Here is a 15,759-nt window from a genome sequence, read left to right on the forward strand (position 1 = left end):
TGTCAATAGTGTTTCTGACTTGCCATCCACGACCTCTCATTTGACTATTCAGTTCCATTGCAGATCTGCATGGTTTAGAGCATAGATGACAGACAAAAGTTGTAACTTACTGTGTGCTTTCAACTAATTAGGTTTGTACATGTTGTCACATTTCCATTGCCACAGGACTTTCAGAAGATGGAATGATGAATGGGATTACCATAAACAAATATCTGTATGTCATTGATGTTAGTGATAAAGCTTATACAACACAAGTACAACTCCCTAGTGACAGGTCAAAATGAGATGACCACTAATCACATGAAGCCACAGGTTTTACATCAGAGTGTCTTTCTCCTAGAAGGATGCAGTGACAACAGCTAGGGATCCCTCACTCTCAGTGTTTTTATTGCATACCCTGACACCAACTAAGGGTATTTCTGCATCCCTTCACTCAGATGGATTGTCATCACATGAGCTAGTTAACTCATAGCTGGGACCTTCACAGGGGCTCCTACTCTGGGTTAGAGTAGACCTGGGAACAATAGTGGCTAAGATGTGGCTTCAAACTTTCCAAAACCCTGGAACTTTTGAACCAGAGCCCCACCACACTACCAGATGCAGGACATGCTTGCATGAATGCATCTATTCGTCCATCATCCATGTGTGCATGCATATGTATATACATATGTGCATACATCTTCACAGATGATTGCTGTCTCTTTGTGCTTCCTTGTTGTCAATGGCATTTCTGACTTACTGTCCATGATCTCTCAGATGACAATTCAGTCCTGCTGTAGATGTGCATGGTTTGAAACACAGATGACAGATTAAAGGTGTAAATTACTGCATGCTTTCAACTAGTTAGGTCTGCACTTGTCACACTCTCCCATTGCCATTGAATTTTCAATAGATGAAATGACAAATGAGATCACCATAAAGTGACATCTGTGTGTCATTAGATTTTAGTGATAAACTATTGTAACTTAGGAGTACCATTCTCTGAGTCTCTGTGATTAGTAGTTAGTGACAGGCCAAAGCGAGTTAACCAGTAACCACATGAAATCACAGGTTTTACATCAAAGTGTCCCTCTCCCAGAAGGACGCTCTGATTTTTCCTTCTCTTTCTTTCACCTGTAACAACTAACTTGTATAAGCATATGCCAGGAGATTTTATGTGTGTGCATGTATGCGTATATATATATATATATATATATATATATATATATATGCATTTGTATATATATATATATATATATATATATATATATATATATATGTATATATATATATATATATATATATGTCTTGCCTATATATGTCTGTATATGTATGTTGCTATGTACATGTGTCTGTATGTTTTAGTGCATATATGTATATTATAGATGGTTTGGTATGTGCATATACTGCTAAATGTATATGTAATCCAACGTGAAAATGTTTTTTAAATGGATATAACTTTTAATGTATTAATTGATTAATATTTTACAAATAATTATTTACCCTGGGTATTTAGACTCTGTCCTTCTTTATAAGTTATTTTTGTCTTAAGATTTTCTTCGATTTTATAATAAGATGATTTTATACCAAAATTTGTTCATTGCATGCAACTGGTCATTGTAAAGACCATTAGTTGAAAGGACCAATGAAACAAAACCATTTTCAAATCTGTATCCATTAAACTAATTGTATATGTTTGCTTATAACCTTATTTTTATTCCATTCTAAATAAAACTATCCGACGAACGGGAATGTGAAACAGTTTTTGTGATATTTTTTCTGCTTTTTAATAATACATACATACATATATATGTGTGTGTTTGTATATATATAAAAATATATATATATATATATCGTAATATAACTGAGATGTTGATATACAAGAGAGTGCTGAACAGTTCCTTGCTCTCATGGTATTGCAAAAGGCCTGATTGGAGGCCCAACCTTCTGAGTTCTTTTATAGGACTTAGAAAAACTGAAGGATTGCTACAATAAGTGTGTGAATCTGAGAGAGGAATATGTTGAATAAAATCATAATTTACTAATACTCCTATATTTTATTTTACCCAAACACAAGAACTTTTCGCCACCCCCTTGTATGATTTGATGTTCCACCCTTGAGATTTCAATCTTTCCAACATAGGTTGCCACTGGATGTGGGAAATTACTGGAATGTTAGTTAATGGTTCTGCCGAATATAACCCAGAAAGCAAGATGGTTGCAATGATGGAATATTCGAGCCAAGACCAGCTAGACCAGCTTCCATCACCCAGAGTTCTAAACAACCACCTGCTCTTGCATCATTTACCAAAAGAGATATTTACCAAAAAATCTAAAATGATTTTCATGACACGCAACCCTCGTGATATTGCTGCCTCTGCCCACCATCACACATTTCAGCTTAAGGAACTACATCAATATGATGGAGACTGGAATGGCTTCTTTGAATTGTTTTTTGAAGGGAAATGTGAGTATAATCTTTTGCTCAGTCATTTTAAAAAATTTTTTCTGAAGATAAGTTTATTTTGTAAATCATCATCATCACCACAGCTACCACTCTCATCATCATCATCTCATTGTCATTTATATCACTTCCTGTAGATTTCTGTTCTTCATTTGTGATAAGCTGACAAATTATCTTAGTTATCTTTAACATACACATGTGACACAAAACTTTACTTTTAGCTCTATCAACAGCCTCAAATTCATCCATCAACCTAGATAGGGTTATAGCAATGTCACTGTTACACACACACACACAAACACACACACACAATTACATGCACACACATTCACACACATATTTACACGGAAATAAATAAAAGTACAATAAAACAATACTTAAAACAAAAGTTGAAGAAATACTGAAAGATTTTCTGGTTAATTTGAGTTCAGTACAACACCCACCCATTCACCTAACCATTTCTCAAATTGTATTTGAGTGCAACCAAATATACAAATAAGCATTTTTTAAGGTATTTGATGCTGAAAGACAACAATTTCTTGAGAGCATTGCTTTTTCAGTCTGAAATGACGTCTAAATTTTAATTTTACTAGAAATTTTTCTTTTGCATCCTGTTTCAGTTCTGAATTATGATTGTGTCATTTAACTCCTTCAGTGAGTTGTGGTATTAGTGATGTGTAATTTTGATGTATAACTATTTGATTTTCAAAGAACAAGGAATTCTAGTTTATCTTCATCTACATTTTCTTGAGGAGAGACTTCATAGCTGTTTAGAAAAAATTGTTTCTCCTCACGTGTTTTTATTGTTTTATGTCAAGACCATTTTACAATTTTTTTTCTCCTTTTTCTCTTCATATTTTCATCTGTAATTATTTCTTCATCATCACATGATGAAGATGCTGTATGACAGGTTGGTACCATCAAATGATGAGGTATTTTTTCATCTGTTTTTGGTCCTCTAGAAACTAAGGTTTGTTATTTTTATTTTTTACGCTGTTGTTGCTGATTTTCGTTATTTATGATGTCCTCTTTTTTGTTTTTGCTTAGTCTTCCCAGTTCTTCAGAGCTTTTTACTCTAACAATTATATAACTTGGCTTTCTACCCTGTATCATTAATATCACACCCTTTGTCTCAGCACCTTCTACTGGACATAGCTCTGGTATGTTTCTGTGACTTTCAAGGAACATTAGGACTTGCAAATTCCTTTTGATGTCCCCTGACAACATCTCGCCTTTGTTAGCTGATTTTGACCTCTTATCCTTACTGCAATACAAAATCAGGGCTAGCCACAGATCTAAGTTCTTTCCATCGTCTCTTATTGTGACTCTTGTATTTGTTTGACCTATATACTGTGGTATAAATGTTTTTTTTAAACTTAAGCCTGTGTTTTGGCTGTGTTTTTAGGTTTAAATGCACCACAAAAGTGCCATAGCTTTTATTTGTTTTTTGTTTTTTTAGTTGAGAGAATTTCTCCTGATATGCCCTGAAGAGCTTGTTGTACTGCACAATGTGAGGGAAAACTTAAGTTTTCTCTCACCCTTTTTGTAGGCAGCTATATCTATTGTTTGTCTTTAACATTTCCTTGATTTTATACCATAGGAATAAATTGCTGCTGGTTTTTACAAAATTCTCCCACCTACAACATCAATAATTTTCGTTTGTTACTTATTGCCATGTTGGAATAATTGTAACACTACTTTTTTTGCTTCCATTGTCTTCTCTTTATTGGAGCAACAGTGCTATCTGGAAGGGCTCCACACTTCTCCAATTTCATTTGTATTGTAGTTGACATAATGGTTGTAGATCCTTTGAATCTCTGATAATGCAATAGAAAAGAAAAAAAACCAAAGCCATGACATGCAGGTGAACACAATCTGGTTGCAAATATCATGATTTTACTAATTGCTTTAGGTGCCAAAGTGATCATGAGAAGACACAGACACTTTCACAGTCCTCTCACCCTTGGCTCAGTAGAACAGCCAGGACAGGACAGCTGGAGGGGTGACTCATTTTGAGCTGAATAGACTGGAGCAATGTAAAATAAAGTGCTACCCATTCCAGGAATCAATTTTATGTTCATAAGCCCAACACTCTAATCACCAGGCCACAACTGCACTTACCAACACATTTAGATTTTAATTTTTTATCTCATAATGAAGCTTCTTGAATGTGTTAGTTTACAACTGGACAACCATTCACTCAAGAGTTAAACTCTTCTCTGTTTAGATGTATTATTATGTCTTTGATTTTCTCTAACAGAATCAGTTCAGATAATGGAATGTATCCGGACCTAACATTGGTGAATTGTTATGATTATGCTCTCCTCTTTTAGACCAGCTTCTTTTCTAAATACTTACCTTTTCTCTTTTGATTTACATTACATTGATCTGTTGTTATAATTTCTTCTTTCTTTGAGGTCAGTCTGGATATTTAGGATTGAAAACATCCCAAATTCTTTGTCACCCTTGTCTTCGATATTTTCTGGTCTTGTAGGGTAACTACTTTATACTGGTCAACAATCAACAAGTCAATTATTTTTATCTCTGCCACCATTCTTATTTCTTATTTCTAAATCAGTCATAAATGAATGTAATTTGAATGTCGATCCACACACTTTATACATGCCAAAGGATGACACATAAGGTTACTCAGTTTCAGGAATGTTAAATTCATTTCTCTATAGAACAATAACTCTATATAAATACATAATTTACATATATTCCAACCAATCAAATCTATTTCTTTAATGATATGTATTAGTGTTAAAGATGTTTGGCTTATCTCTTTTGATATGCTTCAATTCTTTTAACTGTTCTTCAATTATCAATAGCTAAAACAGATTCCTGTCTCAATGATCGTCATGTTATGTTACTATTTATTCCATAAAACATCATCTATATATTCATATTGTATTTATGTTCCACCCATTCTGAGATATTTTGATATATGGACTTTGATTCAAGTTCATATATCAATTACATACATTGAAATAGTAAAAACATAATTATCCAGTGTACAATTAAAATGGATTTGGATCTGATGTTTCTATGCAGAGCTGGTCTTCTAAAGAATGGGTGGCAGGTGGTGATACGACTGCTTTTTATAGTGGTCACTTGTGATATAATTGGACTCCTACCAGATGTATAAGCAACCGCAGACCTAACAGTGGTATGCTACTGGGGAAGATGGACCAATGGGTATCATTGTTGGCTAAAATGAAACGAAAAGAAGAAAGATTTTTAGAGAATAGCATTAGTTTGTCTTCTCCAGTCCATAAGTTGGACACCTTTATATCAGCAATTAAAAGAGAGGCATCTTCCACTCAGTTCCATTTAATATTGAAAAAAATAAAACCCTCCTTCAATTTCTAGGTATAAACCAAAAAAGATGTGGAGAAAAGCATCCATTACACTCTTTGAGTGGTTGGTGTTACGAAGGGCATCCAGCCATAGAAACCATGCCAAATCAGATGGGACCTGGTGCAGCTCTCCAGCTTACCAGTTTCAGTCAAAACCATTTAACCCATGAAAAGCAGACACTAAATAATAATGAATATTCATGAAAATAAAGCTAATTTTTAGATGCATTGTTAGTGAGACTGACATAAACTTTAAAGTTTAGACAAGTTTGAAGATGTAATGTTATGTACAAAGTGAAATGTAACAGAATGAGTCAGTTTAACTTTCTTTTTTAATTATTTTTAAAGGTACATGGGTATAAACGCTCAAAGAGAAATCCTTTTTTTTAGGTTAGAAAAGAAAAATGTTGGCAAGAAACAGACTGAAAGGAGAATTATCCCAACACAGTCTATGCTATCTTTTGTTCTATTAATTTTAAAAACATATTGAAATTTTTTGCAATATACACTATGAGCTACAGCAGTGTAACAGTAGTGAGAATGATCTTTAAAAAACTCATTTTTAAAATCATCATCATCATTTAACGTCTGCTTTCCATGCTAGCATGGGTTGGACGATTTGACTGAGGACTAGCAAGCCAGAAGGCTGCACCAGGCTCCAATCTGATCTGGCAGAGTTTCTACAGCTGGATGCCCTTCTTAACGCCAACCACTCCAAGAATGTAGTGGGTGCTTTTACGTGCCACCGGCACGAGGGCCAGTCAGGTGGTACTGGCAATGGCCACGCTCAAAAAGGTGTTTTTTACGTGCCACCTGCACGGGAGCCAGTCCAGCGGAACTGGCAACGACCTCGCTTGGATGATTTTCTAACATGCCACTAGCATAAGTGCTAGAAGGTGACGCTGGTAACGATTACGCTCAAATGGTGCTATTTACAGGCCACTAGCATGGGAGCCACACAGCTGCTCTGGCAATGAACACGTTCAGACAGTGCTGTTTGTGCTCCACTGGCTTAGGTGCCAGTCATCGAGTATGGTTCAATTACGATTTCACTTGCCCCAACAGGTCTTTGCAAGCAAAGTTTAGTGTCCAATGAAGGAGAGGTTGGCATGGGTGCAAGTCGGATTTGGTTCGATTTCGATTTCAGATTTCAAATTTCAAATTCCAAATTCACTTGCCTCAACAGATCTTCGCAAGCAGGGTTTTTAGTGTCCAATGAAGTAAAGATATGAATAAGTGAGCTGGCTACACTTCTGGCAGAGGTCACAGATTATGCTCTCACTTGCCTTGCCGGGTCTTCTCACGTACTGCATATTTCCAAAGGTCCTGGTCACTAGTCATTGCCTCGGTGAGGCCTAAAGTTCAAAGGTCGTGCTTCACCACTTCATCCCAGGTCTTCCTGGGTCTACCTCTTCCACAGGTTCCATCAAATGCTAGGGTGTGACACTTTTTTACACAGTTATCCTCATCCATTCTTGCCACATGTCCATACCAGTGCAATCGTCTCTCTTGCACACCACAACTGATGCTTCTTAGGTCTAACTTTTCTCTCAAGGTACTTACACTCTTTCGAGTATGCACACTGACATTACACATCCATTGGAGCATACTGGCTTCATTTCTTGCAAGCTTACACATGTCCTCAGCAGTCACGGCCCATGTTTCACTGCCATGTAGCATGGCTGTTCGTACACATGCGTCATACAGTCTGCCTGAAATGATAATTATTGATAACACATTTAGGGAGATTAGAAATTCATTAGGTTTATAATTTTTGTAATATAAACCATTATAAAGGTTGAGTGTCAAATTCAGGAAATTTAATTGATCCTGTCAGATGTGGTAGATTCTGGTTTATTTGTTTTAATCTTTAGTTAATGCATCAAGGACAAATATGATTCTTTGTCAAGATGGTACAAATTAACTGTCTTATTTGATTGTATATGAATAGCCTTAGAATTCTATATATTTTTGGTCTTGTTGTGTAGATCTTGGTGAAAAGGACTGTTTCCCTCCAAACTTAATGTTTAATGAAGTCAGCGACTTTCTGTAATAAACTTGTCAGTTTGGAATGACAATAGTTTTCATGGAAATATCTAAATATTGTTTCTGCATAGTTGAGACATAGTCAAAAGGACACAATTCTAATTCATTCACTCAAGAAAAGGAGTGAATGAATTATAATGACTGGTTCATGAATTATATCTGAGAAGAGTGTGACTAAAATAAAAAAAGGAGCAATATTAGAAAGAGTTGATATATTGGTAAAGAAAAGTCAGTTTATATAAAATAGGAATAAAGGGTTGATAAAATTTAAAAAGAAGAAGCAAAATATAAAGACATACAGGCACAGATAATATATTCATACAGAAACAGATTAACTTGTACACTAACAGGCAAATACACAGAAATACTGAACCAAATTCGATGACTGGCACCTGTGCCAGTGGAGCACTAACAGCACCGTCCGAGCATGATCATTGCCAGAGCAGCTGTCTGGCTTCCGTGCTGGTGGCATGTAAATAGCACCATTTGAGTGTGATCGTTACCAGTGTCACCTTACTGGCTCCTGTGCCGGTGGTACGTGAAAAAACATTTAAGCGAGGTCATTGCCAGTGCCACTGGACTGGCTCCTGTGCAGGTGGCACGTAAAATACACTATTTTGAGCATGGCCGTTGCCAGTACCACCTGACTGGCCCTTGTGCCGGTGGCACGTAAAAGTACCCACTACACTCTCAGAGTGGTTGGCGTTAGGAAGGGCATCCAGCTGTAGAAACTCTGCCAAATCAGATTGGAGCCTGTTGTAACCATCTGGTTTCACCAGTCTTCAGTCAAATCGTCCAACCCATGCTAGCATGGAAAGCGGACGTTAAACGATGATGATGATGATGATAGTCTCTCTCTCTCTCTCACACACGCGCGCGCACGCACACACACACGAAAGTACACATATCTCTACATATACACAATTTAATAAATACACGTATATCCTCACACATAGATGAATAAGTACACATACAGTCTCACTCACTGAAAATCTATGTTGTATTGTTTCAGTGAATTACGGTAACTGGTTTGAATATATGCTCCAGTGGGAGAAGGATATCAAAGACCACCCAGAACTACCCATTTTGATAGTTAAATATGAAGACCTTAAAAAGGTGAAATATCTTTTGTTTACTCAGAACTGAAATTTATTTTGCTGTTTCATAGTGTATGTATGTATGTATATTTCTACAACTTATATGTTAAAACCATACTAAAATAGTTACTCTGCTGATATTTTATGCTGTATGTATGTGTAATGTTTTTTTCAAATTTACTTTAGGATCCAGTGAGCAACGTGGCTAAAGTGGCTGAGTTTTTAGGCCTTCCTAAAAATGACCAACTTTTTGAAGATATTGCTGACAAATGTACTTTTGACAAAATGAAAGCAGCAAAACTTACTCAGCTTGAATTTCGAACTCCTGATGAATCATTGTTTCGTAAAGGTACAATCTTTGCTTTATATTTTCATTAGATTTATCATCATTTGAACATTTATTTTTCTATGCTTGTGGAGGTTAAATGGAATTTATTGAGATAAGATTTTCAACAGTCATATGCCCTTTCTATCACCAGTCCTCACCTGTTTCCAAGCAAGTGATATTTCTCCATAGCCAGACATGTTTTTCATAGAAAACTGGAAGCAAACAACATTACTTGTATGATATTGATGCTTGCTTACAATCAACATGTGATGTCTAGAAAATGTGTTATACCCCCTTTTAATAACTAAATCTCTCAGTAAGAATGACTCAACATTAAAATGGACAAATCTCAACCTAATAGAACTAAACATCAGATCAAATGCCTTGAGTTATTTGCTGCAGCTCTCTAAATTCTGTGTTCAAATCCTAACATAGCCTACTCAGGTAGTAGATTTAATCCACTAACCAGTCTAACACCATCACGAGGCACCTTAGGTGACTTTAGCAGATTCCACTCTGGTGTAAGTATTCAGTCGAGTTTTCTAGTTTGAGGATTGCTTCTTCTTTCTTTCCTCCAAGCTTCAGACATCCTTAACCCTTTAGCATTCAGGTTACCCTGTCAAATGCAATGCTTATTTATTCACATTGTTTTGAATTAATCCTGTATTATCACATAACTTTGAGATTTTGGTGATGTGATTGTTTATTTTTAGAATAACATTGTAGGGTAGTGTGAGAAGCCAGATTTGGCCAGTTTGAACATAAAACAGGGAGAATATTTGGGCCAGACATGGCCAGTTTAAGCGCTAAAGCATTAAGGATACTGCTTCCCCTCATGGGTTGACTGAAACCCTATAGAAGCCTGTTGGGCAGTTTGTACCTCTTATTCAAAGGTACAGTTTTGTCACAATGCTCACATTGATTTCAGCCAGAGAATTATATTAATGGTACTCCTGTCTGTGGAATACTCAGCCACTTACACATTAATTCAACAGACATGTAATTCACTTGATCAAACAACTGAATCCTCATCATAAAAACTAATGGAGAATCATCAGTCCGTCCATCCATCCATCCATCCATTCATCCAACCTTTTGGTATTGACCACATTACAGTATTTAATATTACTCTGATTGGCAAGTGATTTCATATTAGAGAAGGTATATTAAAGACAGTTTCTACTTATTATAGACATGAAATTCTTACAGCCAAAGTCTCTTCTATTGTACAGGTGTTGTTGGAGACTGGAAGAATTGGTTCACAGTTTCTCAAAATGAGAGATTCCAAGTGGAATGTGACAAATTTGACAAGCAGTCTACATTGTTTAGTACAAAGTACTAAATATCACTTTAGTATTGTTATGAGTTTCTCATAAACACCTTTATATTGCATGTGTTAATGTGTTTGATATCTTTACTGATATCTCAAAAATCACTTAATTACTATATACATCAAAAATATTTTAAAATTCTTAGTTTAATAATGATGATGATAATGATGTGCTTATTGTATACAGAGTTCAGATACGCTACATCTTATCAAAAGAGGATAAAAGAGGAGGCAAAAAACAACAATAAGTCAAGTAAAGAAAGACATCAATGACAAGCAAAAGTGCATGCATAACACACAAAGTAAAACTCAAGAAGACAGATAAGTAAACAGCAAAAGAGTCATAAAGAGGAAAGGGTGCATAGGCATGTCAGGAGCAGTGCTGGGGAAATTCAGGAAGAATGGAGGTTTTGAAGAATGCAATGTCCTGACAGCAAACAACTGCTACAAGGTGTTTATTTAACACTTTTGAATGTGAAAAAAAAATGTTAATAGAAAAGCTAATTAAGAACAAACTCTTATATTTTATATCCCATGTGATATAAAGGTGATGAGCTGGCAGAATTGTTGCCTCAATGGAAAAATGCTTACTGACATGTCTTCAAACTTTCCATTCTGAGTTCAAATGCCACTGGGGTTGAGTTTGCTTTTCATCATTTTGAGGCCTATAAAATAAGTACCAGTTGAGCACTGCAGATGATGTAATTGACTTGCACCCTCCCCCACAATTGCTGGCCTTGTATCAAAATCTAAAACCAATATGTTTAATATCTTCATTGATATTTATTAGCTACTTACTTCCTATATATCTAGAACATATTTTAATATTCACCATTTCAAATTGTTAGGTCTTTATGTTATATCATAGAAGAGTCACTTAAGAATAAATAAGCTCTTCTACTCACATCCCATTTATTTCTTGAACTGTCACCATTTTTCTCAAACTACCATGCTGGCTTGGGTTAGTTGAGTTGTTGCAATCCAAGCCAGTTCTTCTCTGTCCAGGAGGAGGAGAAGGACAACAGGGACAACAGCAGTGGTGGCAGCAATGATGATGACAACAATGATGATACTAATGTAGAGGATGTAGTGAAATGTTTAATTTATTTCTTGAGATATTACCCAAACTATAAGTAGATCAGTGACAAATTGATATAGTCAACCTTTAATATTTTAATGGCAATTTCAAAATATTGATTAGATATGTTAGATCCAGACTTACCACTGACTGCTATCCAATGGTATTTACTGTGAAGTAATGTTATTTTAATATCATCATCATTTAATGTCCACTTCCCAATAAATAAATAAAAATATTGGATTCTCTTAAGTACAATAAATAAATGCCCTTAGACTAGAATATTATGTAATAATACAAAATATCAATTTATAATGACAATCTTAACTCAAATATATATTCAGAAGTAGAGTGAAGCATTTTCTTTACAATCTATTAACAAGAAATTATGAAGACGGTATTTTTAAAGATATGTATTTTTTACTGACACAATTGAAGAATTTATATTTAACATGATATTGTCTTTGGAAACATTTCAGAACAAATAATAATAATAAAAGTAATTGATGATGATGATGATGATAATAATAATAATAATAATAATAATAATAATTATCATTATTATTATTATTATTATTATTATTATTATATTATTATTATTATTATTATTATTATTATTATATTAACTATAAACTTTTCATTAGAAAACTTATAATCTGTAACTTTAGATATGAAATACGCACAAATACGTGTGTGTGTGTGTGTAGGTGCAAGCATGACAGTGTGGTAAGAAGTTTGCTTTTCAACCACATGGTCCTAGTTTCAGTCCTACTTCATGGCACCTTGGGCAACTGTCTTCTACTATAGCCTCAGGTTGATCAAAACCTTGTGAATGGATTTGGTAGGCAGAAACAAGTACTGGGTTCGATTTGTTCAACTTAAATTCTTCAAGGCTGTACACCAGCATGGCCATAGTCTAATGACTGAAGCAAGAAAAAGGCAAAAAAAAATTATACATAGATACATACTTACATACAAACATACATACATATGTACGTGTGTGTATGTATATATACACACACACACACAAATACACACACTCACTCATATATGTGTAATTATAATATATATACACACATATATATATTGTTTAAATGATTGTCATTAATTTGTAATAAATAATATAATTTTAGAATTGAGAAATAAAAAGATTTCATTGACATTATGTGTTGCTCATTTTATCTTTATATTTGTGAACTTGAGTTTTCTTTCCTAACAAATCTTTCCTGCGTTCTTTCTGTGGTATTTAATTATATTTATGTAATCACCTTATCTCTCTCCGTGTGGGGGCATGCATTTGTGTGTGTGTGTCATACCGGCCATGACGAAGGGAAATAGCCCTGAAACTCGAGTCGCCTTTATATATTTATATTTATATATTTATATATTTGATCCTTTATATTGAACACTCAATATTTCATCTACATTCAATACTTTCTTTCATGGTGCCATCCATTTTTATTTTATTTTATTTTATATTGTATATTGTATATTATATTATATATTGTATATTCCATATTCTATACTCCACATTAGTTCTGCAGGAATATAAATAAAACATAAAAAACAGACAGTGTTGGAACTCTTTTAAACAAAATAATATATTCCTCTATACACAATCATACAAAAAAACCACCTTTTTTGTATTTATTTTTACTCGCATATATATATATATATATATATATATATATATGAGACACACATAAGAAGGAAGGAAACAAAGGACCACTGATGAGGTCACAGAAGTGTGACGAAAGAACTCTGGCCAAAATAAGATTAAGATTAATGTAATATAAAGCTGAAGCAAATTAACACCAAATATACAGTGCGTGTGTTTTTATTGGCTAAACTGGCAATATGACCATCCCCAAGTACAACAATATATATATATATATATATGTATATATATATTGATAGATAGATATGACTTTATGTACACGACACATGACAATTATACCACATAGTTTTCAGCTGTAATTATAATCATATAAACTCCCACTGTCATTTGTACACAAAGGTTGTCTGTAATTATAATCATATTAAACTCCCACTGTCATTTGTACACAAAGGTTGTCTGTATCCAAGGGTGGGTTATGAAGTAATACAAAGAGCATAGCGATAATGTAAGAAAAAGAACATGGGTATAACTTGGTAATCCTTTATTCCAATAGTTACATGTGTTTCAGTATTTGGCAACACATGATGTCACATTATAGATGCAGCTTATAGGGCAAGCATAGAGCAAAGACACCATCAGATAATCAGAAAAAAATACCATATTTCTTTTTCAGTTGTCTGATAATGTGCTTGCTCCATGCTTGCCTTATAAGCTGCATCTATTTTGAAATATTGCATGTTGCTGAATACTGAAACATGTAACACTTGGAATAAAGGAGTACCAAGGTACCAAGTTATGCCCATGTTCTTTTCTCGTGTATATATATATTGGTTGTGTGTGTGTATGTATGTATGTATGTGTAGTGACGTCATCTTGAGAGGCTTCAGTATGTAGCACGGGGCTGGAATCTTCTGGAAGGCCTGCGGAAGTTCCTTCATGCGCATGCGCTGAAAACTGGCAGGAAAAGTTCTATCGTGTTCCCTGCTTGCGTCTCTGACTAGAGACACAGCTGTTGAACATTGCAGACGTGTTTTCACTAGCAGTTCGCCTACGCTCCTGTCCCAGACGCATGGGATTGACCAGCTCTGTATGTTACTGGAGTTTCTGTGAAGTTATTTTCACAAATGTCTAATTAACTCCAGTTTTGATGTTTTACTTACCAAAACTTGTCTCTCCAAAATGTTCCAAGTTATATTATTGGCTTTCAGAGAAATGATTAACTCCAGATTTGCTGTTTATACACCAAACCGTGGTTGCTGACTGACCAAATGTACATATATATAACAGAATAAAGAGTGTTATTATTGTTCAGATGCTTTCTTGTTCCTGAATAATTATTGTTTCTAAAAATATTGATGTAAGGAAATTGTGTAGCACCCTATCAGTGCAAAACACACAAACTTGAAATCCTGTATGTGTGTGTATATATATATATATATATATATATGTGGAGAATGGAGCAACAAATACAAGAAAAAGCAATACTGTTGGACTAGTTAGCCGCTGTTAGCGGCTAACTAGTCCAATAGTATTGCTTTTTCTTGTATTTGTTGCTCCATTCTCCACATAAATATAATTATAAACTACGGTTTAAGCAGTAAATTACCTGCCTCTGGATGCCCTCTTCCCAAGACGGTACCCGTACAGGTGATCCCCAGGAGTGCCTCCGGATTTAAACATCCCCTGGTTGCTTGGATGCTTCAGACTACCCCTGAAGGATCAAGGCAAGCCTATCACTCACCTATATATATATATATATATATATATAATATATATATATATATATATATATATATATATATATATATAAAGAACTACCCTATTCTCCAGTGTCTGCTTTGGTAAGGTTTGGATAGTGAGATGCTCTTTCTAATACCAACCACTTTACAACAAACACATCAAATTTACTTATTTCTATGTAGCTTGAAAAAAATAAATAACAGACTTAATTAGTTATCAATTCTTATTACAGTCTCACCAGAGATATCTCCATCACTTGACTAATTCTAGAAGAAATGAGCAGCCAATCTGTTTATCTATACATCAGATCCAGTTGCTTCAGATGTCTGGTGCTATTAATTTGCATACAATAATTGTTTAGCCCATTATTTAATGTCAGAGGCCTACACCCATACATAATTATTAACAAGGAGAATGAAGTGAGCAATTCATTTTATTACATAATTGATATTTTATCGGAAGAATATTGCTATGCTATTATTATATAATATGTGTAACAATATAGTGTGTTAGTCGTATAATACTAATACTGCAAAAACATCAACTCCTTATGTTTATGCATAAACACTTTTTGGTGGATGAACTTGTATTTTTAAGATTATATACCCTTCATCCAAGGTGTTCTTATCACTTCATGTGCATAGTATAGTTTTAAAAAAAACAAACAAATAGATAATGAACCACAAATTCAGATGAACTAGTCAAGAAATAGTATGAATC

At 34.5% G+C, this 15,759-nt stretch overlaps 1 protein-coding gene across 1 annotated transcript in view; it reads left to right on the plus strand.

The window, feature by feature from the left end:
* Positions 1-11,917, plus strand: part of LOC106878430 (sulfotransferase 1B1) — a 60,793-nt gene extending 48,876 nt beyond the window's left edge. The window contains exons 3-6 of the mRNA XM_014927639.3: positions 2,123-2,446; positions 8,861-8,964; positions 9,132-9,294; positions 10,506-11,917. Coding sequence (XP_014783125.1) covers positions 2,123-2,446; positions 8,861-8,964; positions 9,132-9,294; positions 10,506-10,615 — 701 coding nt within the window. The 3' untranslated portion in view covers positions 10,616-11,917. The remainder of the gene's footprint in view (positions 1-2,122; positions 2,447-8,860; positions 8,965-9,131; positions 9,295-10,505) is intronic.
* Positions 11,918-15,759: the final 3,842 nt, after the last annotated feature.

This window comes from Octopus bimaculoides, chromosome 8 (genome assembly GCF_046866305.1).
Source record: "Octopus bimaculoides isolate indiv1 chromosome 8, ASM4686630v1, whole genome shotgun sequence".
Taxonomy (NCBI): Eukaryota; Metazoa; Mollusca; class Cephalopoda; order Octopoda; family Octopodidae; genus Octopus; species Octopus bimaculoides.